This window comes from Triplophysa dalaica, chromosome 6 (assembly GCF_015846415.1).
Source record: "Triplophysa dalaica isolate WHDGS20190420 chromosome 6, ASM1584641v1, whole genome shotgun sequence".
NCBI lineage: Eukaryota > Metazoa > Chordata > Actinopteri > Cypriniformes > Nemacheilidae > Triplophysa > Triplophysa dalaica.
Window position 1 is genome coordinate 22,935,791 of NC_079547.1, and position 15,538 is coordinate 22,951,328.

Genomic DNA, 15,538 nt, shown 5'->3' on the forward strand with positions numbered 1-15,538 from the left:
TCCAGAAAGACTAGCTTTGAAGAGGCTTTTGACCAGGACATGATGGCTCAAATCATGTCGATCAGACACTTCATCAAATGAACTTCACATTAACCAAATTGCCCACGGGCCCATTTTGGATGCAGAACAATTTCTTACTTTTTTTTATTTTTGTATAAACAAATGTTTTTATCTTAAAAAAGTTGGATTTCTTATTTAAAAAAAATGTTTAAATAAATAATGACATTCCTGTTCAAATAATGTGTACTGAAGAACCATGCTCAAAAACATAAGTAACTTGTATGAAGAAATGTTCATTTCATGTATTTGTGTGGTTACGAGAGTTAAGATGATAAATTACCAGTAGTTCCCATAATCTTTCTGAAACATACATAAGATCATGTTTAAATTGATAAAATGCCTCTTCTCGCTCCAACCCAAACTGTCTAGAAACAATAAAGAGATACTTCATTCTAGAAACGTACACAGCACGTGTTTGCCCAGCTGGTAATCATTTTATTCGTTTGATTTTTCTGAAGACAATACAGCATTATTCCCCAACAGTTAATTCATGAAAGACTTCACAGCACTGCGGGTGCTCCATAAACAGACCAAATATTTTTTTAGTAAATCTGAATGGCAGAACTCTACTGTAGTCTAGAAAAAGTCAGACTCCCTGATAAGCAGACAGATCCCGGTGGAACCCGCGTGAATGTAGATTTGTGGAGTTTGACTGTGGAACGCAGGTGTTCAGATGGGCCGTGTAAGGTGGTTGAGGATGAAGAGGGAGGCCTTAGTTGGCTTTGGCACGCAGCTGCGCTCTCTTGCCCGTTACGGCCTGGAAACCAGTCTTGATGCTGGCGACCGAGCAGCGAGAATGACACGTCTCGCACTGCAGGAAGTACAGACGTGTGTCCTTCTGCAAGATTGTGTCGGGAGACCGACACGTGTGGCATGTCACATACTCCTCTGAAAAAAAAAAAACAGGTCTGTGAGTTAAATTTATTTTCTAAAAGAATATTATATTCAGTATTTAAAAATATTGAAAGTCAGAATGAAATGGCATCCGCTATAACGAAACAACTACAAATTAAAACGTTTTAAGATTCAGTGTGGAGCTCGTTTTTACACATGGGTATTGAATGGATAATGAAAAGTGGGTGGAGTCTGTATGACAGGTCGATTAATAAAGAACAAGGGCTTGATGATGTCAGCAAAGTCATTTCAGAGGCGGAGCCAGATTTTACATTTTGAAAAGTTGAGAAGACGTTTCTTCTGAGGACTTACACACATGTAAACTATATGTAAAATAAATGTAAACTTCATGTTTACTTTCAGATAAATCCTAAATTCACAAAATAAACACTCACTTATATATCTTCGTAAGACATTTTCTATCTGTTTCTGCTGGAATCTGCCTTTGATGACAAGCTGATTATTTCCATCTATGGAGCCACTGAAAATAAAAACAAGGGTTATTATTACAGATCGTTAAAAGTTTCTGTAATCATTCAAATCAGTTTTGGATGAAAAATGTTTTGAAGTACTTTTTCAATTAAGCAAACCACTGTTCTGCGAATGTATACAACTGAAATATTGAACTTTTCTGAACACGCGAGGCAAAATCTATATTCTCAATTTGTATTCTGTATAAAATAATTATTTTGGTACATAGCACAAAAGCTGTAAATAAGAAAGTTTAGAGTAAATGCGTGTCATGTTAAACGATTCATGTGAAAACCAAAAGAAACTGAGCATTCTGGTAACGCTTTCAGTCAGAGACTCTTGACAAATAAACCAGACACTAGGATAAAACAGTTTTTGTCGACGTTTACGATGATAATTTCATTAAGAAAATACTCCAGTTCACATATTTACAAGGATAAGAAAAATAATATAAACTCACCATGTACCTAACTCAGCCAGCAAAAAAGCCAAAAGATGTTTTGGCTGTCGATGCAACCTGAAGAAAAAAAATTGTTAAACGTAGTACAGAATTAGGTTTCCAAATTATTGACAGAGTTTTTTTTTGCCAACTTTTGAAATTCTTAACATTGACAAAAATGTAAAAGGAACCACTATCTTTCTTTTAGTGCATTTTAAAACGTAAAGTCTTTTCAGACGTTTAAAGCAAATCAACTAATGTTAACAGAAGAAAATGAAACACTAACATGTTTCTTTAGGCTTTTGATGTGCCATTACGACTATATGACATCTACAGTTTTTAACTTACAGTTTGCAGATGTCTGTGAAGTTGACAAAAGACGTCTTTTTTGTGCCGACTCTGACAACCTGAGGAGGCTTCATCACAAACTTCCTCTTTTCTCCAGCGACCATGTCTGGATTTTTCTCTCGCATGATGTTAAAGACTCTGTTTAGAAGCTAAGACAATAGACAAAAGGCTTTGCATTACACACACACATTGACATAAATCTACGGTTTGGACAAACTGTCCAAAGTACAGTCGTTCTCGTATTTACCTCATCATATGTGTAATCTCGTTCTGATCCAGCCCAGGCAGGGCCTGTCTGCGTGCTGAATGTGATGTCATCTGTATTTTTACTGTCATCGTCTTCGACACCTTTCATATAATAAGACATTTAATTTACTGACTGACGGATTGTGGAAAAGCACTGGAAGATCAAAAACCTACCATCTTCTTTGCCTAGAATGTCTATATCTTCCTGGAAATCTTTAACTTTTCTCGATTTTTTTTTCTTAGCTGGCAGCATGAAGTCATCTTCCTCAAATGTTTCTGACGGCTCCACTTCAATATTCAGCTCCTTTGGAAATGATTTAGTTTAGTACAATGCATAAGAATGATTGTTGGTGGGTGCGTGACTTTGTTGAACACAATAAACAAAGACCATTTCTAAAGAAAACCGATGCCACTGACAGATCACGTGTTTTCATGATCAAAACATATTTTAAAGAATTATGGCATTAAAAACAATAGACAACGCTGTTGCGGTACACATGCAAACAATCTACTGACCTTCATTCCTTCTTCGAGCTCAGCATCAAAGATCTTTTCTTTCTTTGACTTCTTTTTCTTTTTCTTCTGGTTAAGGAAGTTCAGGTCGTCCAGGTCGTCTGATGGTTCTGGACCACAAAGGTATAGGTCAAGCAAGTCAGTTTGATTAAATTATAATAAAATAATGTGAATCATGGGCCTCAGAGAATCTGTAAACATTCTGTGACTTGGCAGTATGTAAAATATTTACAACATATTTAACAATGAAAAACATAACCACGCTGATAATATGTCAATGCTTTTTATGCGCCCATTTAAGTTTCCTAAAGGTCACAGCAGTTAGGCACACAAGAATCGCTTGTGGAAACTTTTACAAGCTTTAACATTTCCTAGTTACTATTAGCGATGCAACATTACAGCTCACGTGTCTCCGTTTTTTTACCCACAATCTGCGATTGCTGTAATGGAGGTAAACAGACACAAGTGCGGTGCTCGTGTATCACTGCAATCACTAGCGCTCATTTGAAAAGGCCAAAGATAATATATAGACAAGGTAGGCAGCTGCCATCATAATAAACTGGAAGAAATGCAACGCTAAATAGTTGCCCGGATGCGCTCTTCCTATGATGTTAATAGCCAGACTGACCATTGAAGGGGAGGAGTTAACGGATGCTCCGCCCAAGCCATCTAACCTACATCATTTAAGATGGTTAGTCATAACCGGAAGTGCCTCTTTTAGATTCTAACTAAAGATTATAAGGGCACACAAATTATAAAAAGAGAACGACCCACATTGATAAACTATTTACAATAAATGAATTTCATGAAAAAAATGTCATTTTTTATTTTTATTGCTACTTTAAACAGACTTTGGCATGGTACTGTAGATGCTCTCTCTGCATTTGCTGGTTGAGAGCAACGCGAACGTGCTGCTTTCGTATTCAGTGTAAAACACATGAAATACATTATTGACGTGTCAATAATAAGTACATCCCTAGTAACTACACTAATATGTTGGTATTTGTCTTTTAGTATTGTGTATTGTTATTTTTATGCATATACATAAATTAAGTACACATTTTTGGTCTTCCCTGACTTACTGTGTAACGGTACAAATATGTTTCTTTTTCACTCCGTTCTCATTATATTTTCCGACATTTGGCAAGATACAGCTACGACAAGTTACAAAACTGTCAGAATGTCTTTGAAAAGTAGCCAAAACACCCGAGTTTGCAAGCTATTCAGCGGTAATGGTTATATAACACCATGATCATAGTGTATTAAGGCCATAATGAAGCTGTTTTGGATATTGTTCATGCCAGGTATCTGTCTACAAAGATCACGATTATCTAGACCAGTGGTTCTCAAACTTTTCAGACAAAGTACCACTTTTACAAGGTTGTACAGTGCCATACAGTGAAGGAAATAATTATGGACTAAAATGTATCCTGACACATATGCAAACCTGGTGACCAACTATCAGAAATGTCGTACCTCTATGCTTGCCAACAAGGGTTTCTCGACCAAGTACAAAGTTATGTTTTGCTCGGGATCAAATACGGAAATGCAAATCAATATCAAAAAAAAAAAAAAAATTCTATCAGTTAAAATAAACCTACCATAAAAATTAAATACCCTTAATTTCTTTGTAAGCCCGGCAAATTTACAAAATCAGCAGGGGATCAAATCTTTATTTCCCTCACTGCATATATCTCGAACGTGCTACAAAAAAAAATAATCCGAGTTACATGGACCAATGATATAAACTATAATTCAGAGAACTATATTAAAATCGTAACACAGTTCGTGAAACACTGATCTAGACAAAAGTGATCAAAAAGCAACACAGATGCAGAAATGAACAGAGTACTGTTTACCTTTTTTCCTCCCCTCATCCTCATCAATTTCAAACTCTTTTTCCTCTACTCCATCAGCCTCTGTCTCTTTTGTCTCTACTTGCAGTCCATCATCTGCCTCACCACCGTCTTCATCAACCATGAAAGGCTTCTTCTTTTTCTTCTTCTTCTTGGTCATAGTTGGGTCAAAAATCATCTGGAAGAACAAAAAAACCTGTCTGTCAATGGATATCAAAATATAAAATTCCAAACACTACTAGTTTGAAAATGTGCAACAGTGTGACTCAGGCTCAGAGATCATTAATATGATGTGGATGAATAAACAAACAATGCAGGTTAAATTTTATAATATAACACATAAATCTGGGATCAGATGGGGTGCCACTTGGATCAGTTTTAGGCCCCATCCTTTTCTCAATGTACATCGATCCTAAAAGATTTTCTAAGACAGTATAAAATTGTCCTTGGACAGATCATACAAAAATATACTGTAGTGGTGCCATGGTATAGTGATGGTACCAGATTGTATTTTGTACTATGGAACTCGATATAGCCTACACGGGAATTAAATGACTTTTTATTCATGAACCATGGTTTTTACACAAACCCTAAAGTAATGTAGAGAAGTTGCTCACTAATATAACAATAATATGGTACAATGCCCAAACAACTATGGCGGTACCATAACAACATACTAAAAAGAAATATAGTACTAGCTGACATAAAAACATGTAAGCATCATATAACTACTTTCCAACACCATGGTACCGCTTAAAAATCAACTATGGTCGCGTCTTGGTTTTACGTTCAAAAACCGTCGTGCGACTACCGTTATAGCAAAGCAGAAATATCATGCTAACACCATAGTTCATCTATTGTTAGTAAAATCACAAGACAGTAAGTGAAACACAACACGTTTACTGTTTAGTCAGCTGACAAAGAAAATAATAACGCAGAAACGACGAGAAAGTGCACATGTGTTTGCCCACAGCCTGTCCTAGTAGGCCCAACCGTCCTTCCCTTTTGACTGCCTAAATCAACTCACAATAAAATCAAATCTTGCAAAACAACGATTGCTCACTGACCTCGTCTTCCGACATGTTTTCGATCGGGTTTGAAAGCGCTAGGTGTAAAATTAAGCCCAACAATAGATAATTTTGTACGGTACACCTTTCCTCTATACTCGTTCCTCGCGACAGGCCGGGTACAGTTCCGCACGCATGCGCAATAGACCACGGAAACCGCAATGCATGATGGGAGTTGTAGTCTGTAGTCGGATTGCCGTATAGATATGACGGTTGTACGGATGACTGGAGCTCACGAGCTAAATTCCTTTGTGCTGACACAAGCGTGTGTGTGCATTTGTTTGTTGAGAGAAATATGTTTGTGTTTAAGAATTTTGATACTTTGATATCTAGATACAATATCAACAGCAACTCTTTCTGCAGAGATGAACCCACATGTGTCCTCTTCTGTACGTTCATTATGATTTTGCAAACGCTTTAATTCCTTTAATCTGTCTAAAATTGCAGTGGGATTTTGCAGATCACATTCTTTTCTGCTTTGCTGCAGTATCTGATCTCAGACAATGCGGAACATCTTGATGTTATTTACTAGAAGGGTCACTAATAAGATAATAATACAAAAAAAATGTTTTACCTAATATTTTAAATGTTTTATTACAAACCCTCATGGTTAATTTATATTGCCATTACATGTGTTGAATTCACAACTGCATGGTGTTAAAACAAAGAGTAGACATGGTCCTTTGTACTTCATTGTGTAAATTGATGTAATTTAAACAAACTACACTTCTTCATAGAACCACATAGCCCAGGCAAAGAATCTTTTTGGGAACCTTTATTTTTAAACGGGGTAGACTATCACATTTATAAAAAACAAAGACATAATTTTAGGATATGCATCAATTACTTGTTTAAAATAATAGAAAGTAAGATTATTTTAACACAAAAATTACAAAGAACTAAAGGAATAGATATTTGAGCGTTTAATTGAGAGTATGTATTAAATGTTTATTCAAATACTTATGTCTTTACATGACTACTAACACAGATTTTCAAATCTTCAATTTTTTTTTTAAATGAAATCATGATTTCTTTAATAAGAAGGAAAAGGCAAAAGTGTATCATGTATTTTAATTTAAGCATTATGTAGTAAAAAATGCAGTGGTCATGTTTGCCTTCTCCATACTGCATTTGTTCTAAGCATCTTCAAATTATTTTCAGTGAGTGATGTTGTGCGATATACGACAAGCCATAAAGTGAGCTTAAATTCAGAATTAACGTTACAACGTCCCCTAAAATTACAGTCACACAGAACATGACAATGAAATAAGATTTACTATCATCCCAAGTACATGTTGTATAAATTCGTCTTCATGGCACAGAATATATGTGAATACATCTGCAGTAAATCTGCTTAAAATAGTTTATGTTTTTTGGCAAAAATAAGAATGTACTGTAAGAAAATCCAATAGGCACTCTTTGTCTCTCTTATTACTTACTTTTCTAAATACTTAACTCGGGTTGCTTTAAAAAGTTCACACAATGACCTTTTCAAGACGTTTTATACAGTGAATGTTTTAAAAATGAGACCTTTCAAAATGACATAAAACATATATGTTCCCATTAATAATCAAATCAATGAAGCTGTGCCAAAACTTTGTATATTGATTAATGCTCTTTGCGTTTATTCATTTATCAACACTGGTCAACCTGAAAACGCTAAGGCAAATATACACTGTATCATTGTCTTCAGAGAACTTCAAGAAGTCTGCAGAAACTTAAATCAGATTGACAGATTGTAAGCAACTCTCCTCTTAAGAGTCCGTGGGCACTTACTGGTATGACTGACAGTTTTCCACTGATCTCAGATTTATAAATTGGTCTTTGATTTTTTTTAAACAGGGGTTATGGCTTTGAACCCAAATCTGAGATGTTAAAATCAAAGGTTTCTTTACTCAAACTACATAATAGCTTCAACTATCTGCTTAAAAATGGAAACACATGTATGCTGGTTTATTTTCTGCTCGCTTTCCTTATATAGATCTTTTTCTGTTTTGTGGAAAATATATTTTCTTACCACACATAAATTTTTTGGACGGGGAGAAAAACTAAAGGTGATTTATTAAAAAAATATTCATTGCAGACATTTTAGATTTCGAAGGTATGCGACATTGACAAATGAGGAAAAATGAAGACACAATGTTTTGTTTTTCTTTTAGACGTGTGCCATTGATACAGCAATATCTCATGAATTAAGATTTCAAAACTTGATGCTCTATGTGAAGCACTTTAGACTTAAACTAACATATACATATATATTATAAAATGGGATTTCACAATCATACATCTACATCAGTTTATTGCAAAAGCCAAGCCTAATGGTTTCAAAAGGGGTCACCAAAACTAACCTCCACTCCACTGGCAAATGATAAAGAATCTAAGGTATTGATTTGTTGTAAAATATTTAAAAGTGATATTTTCTAAAGATTTTTAACCCTTTAGCGTGAAATTTGTTGTACCGAAAAAGTTATATTACAAAAATATTACAAAAAGTTAGTCAAAAACAAATTTTGTGTTACATTTTCTAGGAAAGATATCTATATGAAGATTATTGTCGATAAAATATATGTTTCATCAGGATTGCAGTCAAAATTACCATTAACAATTGTGAAATAAATTCAAGAATTTGACGTTATAAATTAATCATAATTATAGAAAAATGTATTACATTTAAAATATGCAAACGATGTGACAGCTTATAAAAATATTGAAAATAATTTAATTGAAAGAACACTTACATTAACCAAATGTTGCCAAAATACTGTGTTTAAACAAAATGCTTGTAGAGGAACTCAATGCGCGATTTAACGTTCTTGGTGAAACAACATAATTTCTCTTTCCAGTATAGCAACTCCATCAAATAGAAGAGTCGGTTAATCACATCACCACCGAACATCTAAAACATGCCGTGAAGGTGCACAGAGAATCATTCATCTCAGAAACGTTTCCATGCCTTTTAGCAGCTCCAAAATGGTGCTGGTGTTAAGAACAGGAAAGCATCTGAGTAACACATGCTTCCTTAGCTTCTCCAGGCCCTGTCAAAGCCATAACAACTCATTTAGTCCACCTCTTCATCTTATTCTATTCAAAGGTTCCATGAGTCTCCCGAGAACAATGTTCACCACTCAACTGGTCCATTTTCTAATTTGCTGTTCCTTGGCTTTGATTTTACAACGCTTCTCGGCTCTGCCAGAGAGGAGCAAACAATGGACGTAATTACCTAATGTACTTGCATACTTGGGTTTTGGATTTCGGAACGCAACCTTATTACATTGTGCCTTTCAGCAACACACAATGACTTAATATACAAGACAGATGAAGTGTCCGATGGGGTGGATGTGATGTGCTTAACTGCCGGCTTAAAGAAAGAAAAACTACGGATAAGATCGCTTTAAGATCTCAGTCATCTTTCCTAGACATCGATGAGATGAAATGGAGAGCAAATGAAAACCTGCCTCTTGTGTCTCAGATATTTCTCCTGAGAAAGAGCCAGAAATCTCACACATTAGTGTTTCAGTAGAGATCTCAACAATTTCACAAACTGAGCTCAGATTTGAAGACTGCAATCATGTCAATTATTGAAGATCTCAACATGACCTCAAACATTAGGCTACTCATGAAAATAACCTCGACAATCTACATTAGTAGAATACTCTTCATGGATTGAATAATCTCAAATGAACATTTTACATTATAAATTAATACTTAAAAGAAACACAACTGAACTCCGGAACAATGCAAAAACAACCTTTAAGCAACACATTTTTGCGGGATACTTACATTTGTTTGACATCATCAAGTAAAACCAGTGAACTCTGTGACTTTTGCATGAAATGCAAAGATGTCAGACAAGGACTTTTAATATCAGGATAAATCAACCCGCAAGGATTACATCTGTTAAATCTTTTCATTCTCCTTGACTTTACAGCTCAAATAACACATTTTCCTCACAAAAGCATGATAACAAGAACAGAAGCTCCTCATTTCTGCGTTTATGGCCACCAGAACACTTTTCCCATAGATTTCCATTGTTATAACTGATGTGCTTTTGTTTAGTTAAACAAATGGAGGGACGTGTTACAATAATTGTCTTCGGTAATCGTCAACATATACATGAGAATTGTGCAAAGATTTTGTTAAAGATAACAAAGCAGACTAAACGACAGCACCCAAAGACAATCATGGTGCTATAAAAGTGAAATGGAAATGGAAGTTATCGAGAACGTTTATTTTGATTCAGTGTCTGTGTTAAGTTATCATGCGTCCCTCTAAAATTTTACATTAGGAAAAGCGGCACTGGATGTGTGGGTGGGCTTATCCACAGCCCGAGGCGAGATGAAATCAGCTAATTTCTCTGTTTATCGTACATCATCAGTTCACATTGAATCTATTTGTTACATCTGGGCCTTGTTTCCAAAAAGCATGTTATTTGTAGAATCTTCAAAAAAACACAACAATATGGGATTCGGTCATGAGCGTTTCTAAGATCTACAAAGTCAGACTAAAGTTAATTTGTATTTCAGTGTTAGCTGAACTTTAGAGTATACGTCTAACACAGGCTGACAAATCAACTTGTCTATTGTCCAATACTTGTAAAAGCAGTCTGATACCAAAGCTGGAAAAGTGATTTTAGCTACATCTGCTGGTAAAGATATCATGTCTGAAAATAGAGATTTCATTATATTTATAAAAATAATTATGTGAAATTTTTTATGAAGAGGCAACAAAACAGTTCTTTCCATTTTTTACCCAACCATAAACTGTAAAAGTTATTTTGCTGTAGCTGTGCAGCTGGTTGCTAGTAACTTACTGCAGATTTATATTTATCTTATTTATTGGCAACAGTTTGTTCAAAGATAAATGAACATTAATCATTAAAAAGTCTTTATCTTTGTTAGAAAAAAAAACGATAAAATGACTAATCATTCTGGGAACCAGCAATCCACATAAATCTTTTTTCTAATTTTGCTTCACAGAATGCTTTGCATGAGGGGGTTATTTTATAACAACAGTAAATAATGATCATTTATCTTTGACCAAACCGTTGCCAGTAAATTAAATGCATGTTAATCTACAGTAAGTTACTGGCAAACTGCTGTAATACTGTAATTTCATAACACATTTTATACATTAGGTTGAAAACTACCAATGATTTTTTTTTTTTTTGTGCAAATTGTTCAGAAGATCCAAAATAATTCATCTTTACGTTAGGAGGATAGAATAAAGTGATTGTTTTCTTAACTATCTTTAGGAAACTGCTTTTAAGTATATAAAACATTTCATTTTTTTATCTTGTATGTTTTTATTATGGATGTATAAAACCGATTTTAACCACATTAACCATGTGGTATGCGCTTCTAACCGAAAGTGCCTAACAGTATATTTAAGACTTATTCAAAACCAACAAATGTCTTGTTTTAAAATGCTTAGTTTGTGTTGGTTTGTACATACAAATCACATTGAATGATTTTGCTGTCATTGAAAGATTGATGTGGCTAAAGTTGCCATATATATTCATTGTATGTTGTCAAGATATTGTATTTATCCTGGTATGGCATGTCGTGGTTCTGGTATATGCGTTGAGCAAACATACATCTTACACACGACTTTCCTATATACTCACTGGCTCTTCTCCCTATGTAGGTCCGCCCCTACTTAATTTTAGAATTTGGCCCCTGTCTGAATTTCCTGACTACAAAAGTCTGTCTGACATTTGTGTCTCAGTCTCAGCAGGGGAGCGGGAAATATCTCAAGCCACCTATACACAAAGAGAAAGCAGGGGCCCGATCCTCAGCAGGACAGGTCAGTCTGTAAAACCCCAACACTGACTCCTGAAGATTACCATGGCTAGTTTCGCTTTTGAATGCACCATGACAAAGGATTTACAGAAAACACAAGATTGTCAGAAAAAAGAGGTTGAAAATGGTGAGAAATGGTTTAAGTTGTGATGCAATGGCACCAGAAGGATTTGGAACTTGCACCTGAAAGAATTGGGAAGAATTTGTGATGAAAATTTCAGATTTTGTTCATATACAGTATGTTTGGCTGGATTTGCTTTGGAAAGAATTTTTCATGGTTTGCTTGAATTCTCTTTTTATTTGGCTTGCTATACAATTGTATGTTGCTGTCCACCAGAGAAGTAGATTTGAGCTTATAAACTAGCATTAAACTAGTTAAAGTGCATTAAAGTGTAGGTGTTTTGATTCTTGACAAAAGTGAAACATTTTATATACATCCCACGTGTGTCTACGTATGACCATCGTCCGTTCAAACTCTTCATCTCTTACAATGGATTTTATCCTTTATATTTTTGTTTAATGCAGCAACTTTAGAAAGGCAAGTTTTGTTGTTGTTATTTCCTTTTTATATTGTTGTGGGTAAAGAATAAGTTTTTGTAACAGTTTTTTTCCCTAAAAGCCTGATTGTTTAGAGATCGAGCTCAGACAGTTGTGCACCTGGTTGTGGCAAAATCTGATACATGTGCGATAAACATATTTGTTTATGATGTTTCTGCTTTGTTTTGTGCAGGGTAAAATCATATTATGAATCCATCATTATTGCTGTGCTGTTTGGTGCTCTGCTTAGCCTGCTGTGTATCAGTACACACACACATGCTTATGGAGGACAAACAAAACTCCAATCAAACAACCATCAGGGAATATCTAAAAAACCAAACAGATACACCACCTGTGCTTATTGTGGGTAAGAGCTCTTTCTCTCTGAGTTTTAAAAGTACACAAAACTATTTCTAGATATTAATATTCGACAATCAAAACAGCTTGAGACAGCAAGAAAATCTTGCCAAGTAACATTGCGTGAGTGTAGAAATCATTTGCATGTGTGTAAATGTTTTATTTTCTACATCAAATTTAAATATTTTAAGAAAAATGATCTGTTTGCATTTTTTGTTCTTGTCTTTAAAAAAGGGCTGTCAAAAACACCCAAGAAGAATAAGAAATCAGAAAATAAAGCAAATAAGGTCAGTAAACGATTAAAAAATATATTCACATTCATTTATGAGAATAAACATGTCCCACACAAATTGCTTGTGAGATAAATAAACCCTCACATAATTTATTCCCTTTATGTCTATTGTAAATATATTAAACAAAATCTATTTTTAAATGAACCAACGTGATGTTAATAGAGTAAAATCCGTAACTCATTGTGCTTCCACTCTTTCAAGCTCTAGTATTTTTTATGTCTATCCAAAACAAACTTAATTGTTTTAGAAAAATAGTAAATTCGTAAGAGTGCATCTCACCGGTCTGTCGTAAGGGAAAACACAACACAATTTTGTGGATGAATTACTGTGTACCTGTTTCAAATATTTCCTATCAATAACTATATTTCAGAACAAATACATCAGCCACGTAAAGAAGCCTCCGCCCCCGCCGAACTGCGTCCCGCTGTGGGGAAGCTGCAGAGGTCCGAGCGCGGTGTGCTGCGAGCCGTGCGCCTTCTGCTACTGCCGCCTCTTCAAGACCGTCTGCTACTGCCGTATGGGATACCCCAAATGCTGAGAACTGCCCTCATGGGATAACATACGATTCCCTTCCATAGCAAATAGAAAAACTGTGGATTATGACAAAGGATTATCCGTGCACGATTTATTTATCCTCTCTGAGAATTTAATAGGTTTAAAACTGTCGGTGATGTGGACCTGTCGAATGGAAACCGGCAAAACACCATTAAATCCTGAAATAAGGCCACAAACACATGCGACATATAAAGGGTGCTGATGCTTCATAATGTTTTAAAAAATGTCTAGTTTTCTTCATCTTAAAATCTCGTCGCAGGATATTCTAAAGCGTTGAGAAATTGACTTATAAAAGTGCACAAAACCAGCTTTACGATATTTAAACGTCTTTAAAACATATCAATGACAGCTTTGTACATAATGGTAGCATTTAAGAGTGAATGTTAATGTTTGTATGAGCACTTTTTTGAGTTGAAAGCACTTTATAAAGTTATGTAAACGTGCCCGTTCGACCTTTGTATTTATGCTGCTATATGAGACAAGGGAACCATGGCAACCATAGTTTGACAGTCACAGAGATGTGGTTATGAAGAATTATTATTGCAACAAAACCACGAAATTTAATATGAAACATAAAAAATAACGTGTGAGATGCTAACTAATTTAAACAATATTACAATTCGGTTTAACTTTCAAGAATACGTCATTGCGGCATAAGGAGGCTGATAGCTAGTGTGAATTTAAATAAACATTATAAGTTTAACCTGATTTTTTGTGAATATTTCCAACTGTGCAGTTATTTGCCAAAGTCAATTTCTGCATACTGTTTGTATAAGCTACAAAACAAGCTATTGAAAACAATAAAAAGATGCACGTTATCCGTGGGGCATGTTGTCACATGGGGAGTCATTGAGAGCAGGCAGATTTAAATGGGAACAAACAACCATTGTTTGTGGTTAAAAAATAATAAAAAATAATGTAATATATTAATAAATAGCTTCATTTAAATATGGTTGCCATTTAAGTTGTATTTACTTGTTTACCCGTAGGCTACTACGAAATATATTTTTGTTATTGAATATATGAGTTTTCCAATTTTACTCTTAATTTTATCCTAGTTTTTTCAACCAAACAAGTATTTGTTTGATTGAAATTGAGTAAAACCTCTCCTAATAAAAATGTTCTCAATGCACATATATAGAATTTTGTATGTTAGATATTGGAATGGTGTTTTTACTTTAAATCTTTTATGGTGTATCAGACCAAAACAGAAATACTGAAAAATGCTGAAGCTGTGAAAACTTAAATAAACAATCCTGTCTATTGAAAGTTTTCTTTCACTCAATCTTTTTCACCAGCTAATAACAGATTCCCAGACCAAAAATAAGATTATTTAGTCAACCATGTCTTTAGATAATAAGAGTAAGACGAGCAAAAGGATGACTAGATGACTTACAAGAATATTTTAGATAGTAATTTTTCTGTTTTTGCACCCAAACAAATAAGTGTTGCCAATTAGGCAGAATCAGCCCAGATTCTTAACACATTTTGCATTAAAGGCCATTGATTATGCAAAGCAAGATCAAAGCTTAAGGACACCATTTCTGCACACCTCCAACAATTAAATGAAGTGGCATGTAAACATGGACCAGGTCGGTCCAGCACAGGTAATAAAACAGGCATTCAAAAGCACACGCACACAGACTTCACAAGCCGCAGCTGGTTCATATTGAAGAGAAAAGGGTAGAAGCAAAAGCAAAGAGAAAACTCCAAAAGATAGACCCTTGTTATGACTCTCAGGGGACACATCCAGCCATTTTAGAGGTAAAGAGCATCTAATGGTGTGCAGACTGATCCTTTCCTCCATGAGCACTAACTACACGATTTTACAGTTCCTAACTAAGGACCAAATAAGATTGGAGCCATGTGTGGGCACGGCAGCTTGAATTATTCAACAAAACATTATTGATCGACAAAATAAACCATTCAAAAAAACAGTTCTGCTTCATTAGTTACTCAATACAGTATCGGTTTCATATCAAACACGCTGACTTTACAGTTTGGGCCTGGCCGTGATGGAGCTTTTGCTATTTTTCATAGCTTCTCTAGAACACAATGTCTTAAGAACACGTGCCAAGTCATGATTTCTCTATTTACAGGATTC

General features: G+C 35.0%; 2 protein-coding genes across 3 annotated transcripts; one reads left to right on the forward strand and one right to left on the reverse strand.

The window, feature by feature from the left end:
* Positions 1–472: 472 nt before the first annotated feature.
* eif2s2 (eukaryotic translation initiation factor 2, subunit 2 beta) lies at positions 473–6,045 on the reverse strand. Of its 2 annotated transcripts, XM_056750520.1 has the most exons (9): positions 5,895–6,045; positions 4,831–5,005; positions 2,975–3,081; positions 2,633–2,762; positions 2,460–2,560; positions 2,213–2,361; positions 1,886–1,942; positions 1,350–1,435; positions 473–948 (listed from the first exon to the last, which is right to left on the reverse strand). In XM_056750520.1, the coding sequence occupies exons 1-9, from the start codon at positions 5,907–5,909 to the stop codon at positions 773–775; spliced, it is 996 nt and encodes a 331-aa protein (XP_056606498.1). In that variant the 5' UTR covers positions 5,910–6,045; the 3' UTR covers positions 473–772. The 2 variants fall into 2 exon arrangements, with proteins under 2 accessions (XP_056606498.1, XP_056606499.1); XM_056750521.1 differs by lacking the exon at positions 5,895–6,045 and having other exon boundaries at positions 2,975–3,083; positions 4,832–4,972.
* A 6,391-nt stretch (positions 6,046–12,436) lies between these two features.
* Positions 12,437–14,155, forward strand: asip1 (agouti signaling protein 1). Its single transcript, XM_056751154.1, has 3 exons — positions 12,437–12,596; positions 12,821–12,873; positions 13,250–14,155. The coding sequence occupies exons 1-3, from the start codon at positions 12,437–12,439 to the stop codon at positions 13,415–13,417; spliced, it is 381 nt and encodes a 126-aa protein (XP_056607132.1). The 3' UTR covers positions 13,418–14,155.
* The last annotated feature ends 1,383 nt before the right edge of the window (positions 14,156–15,538 follow it).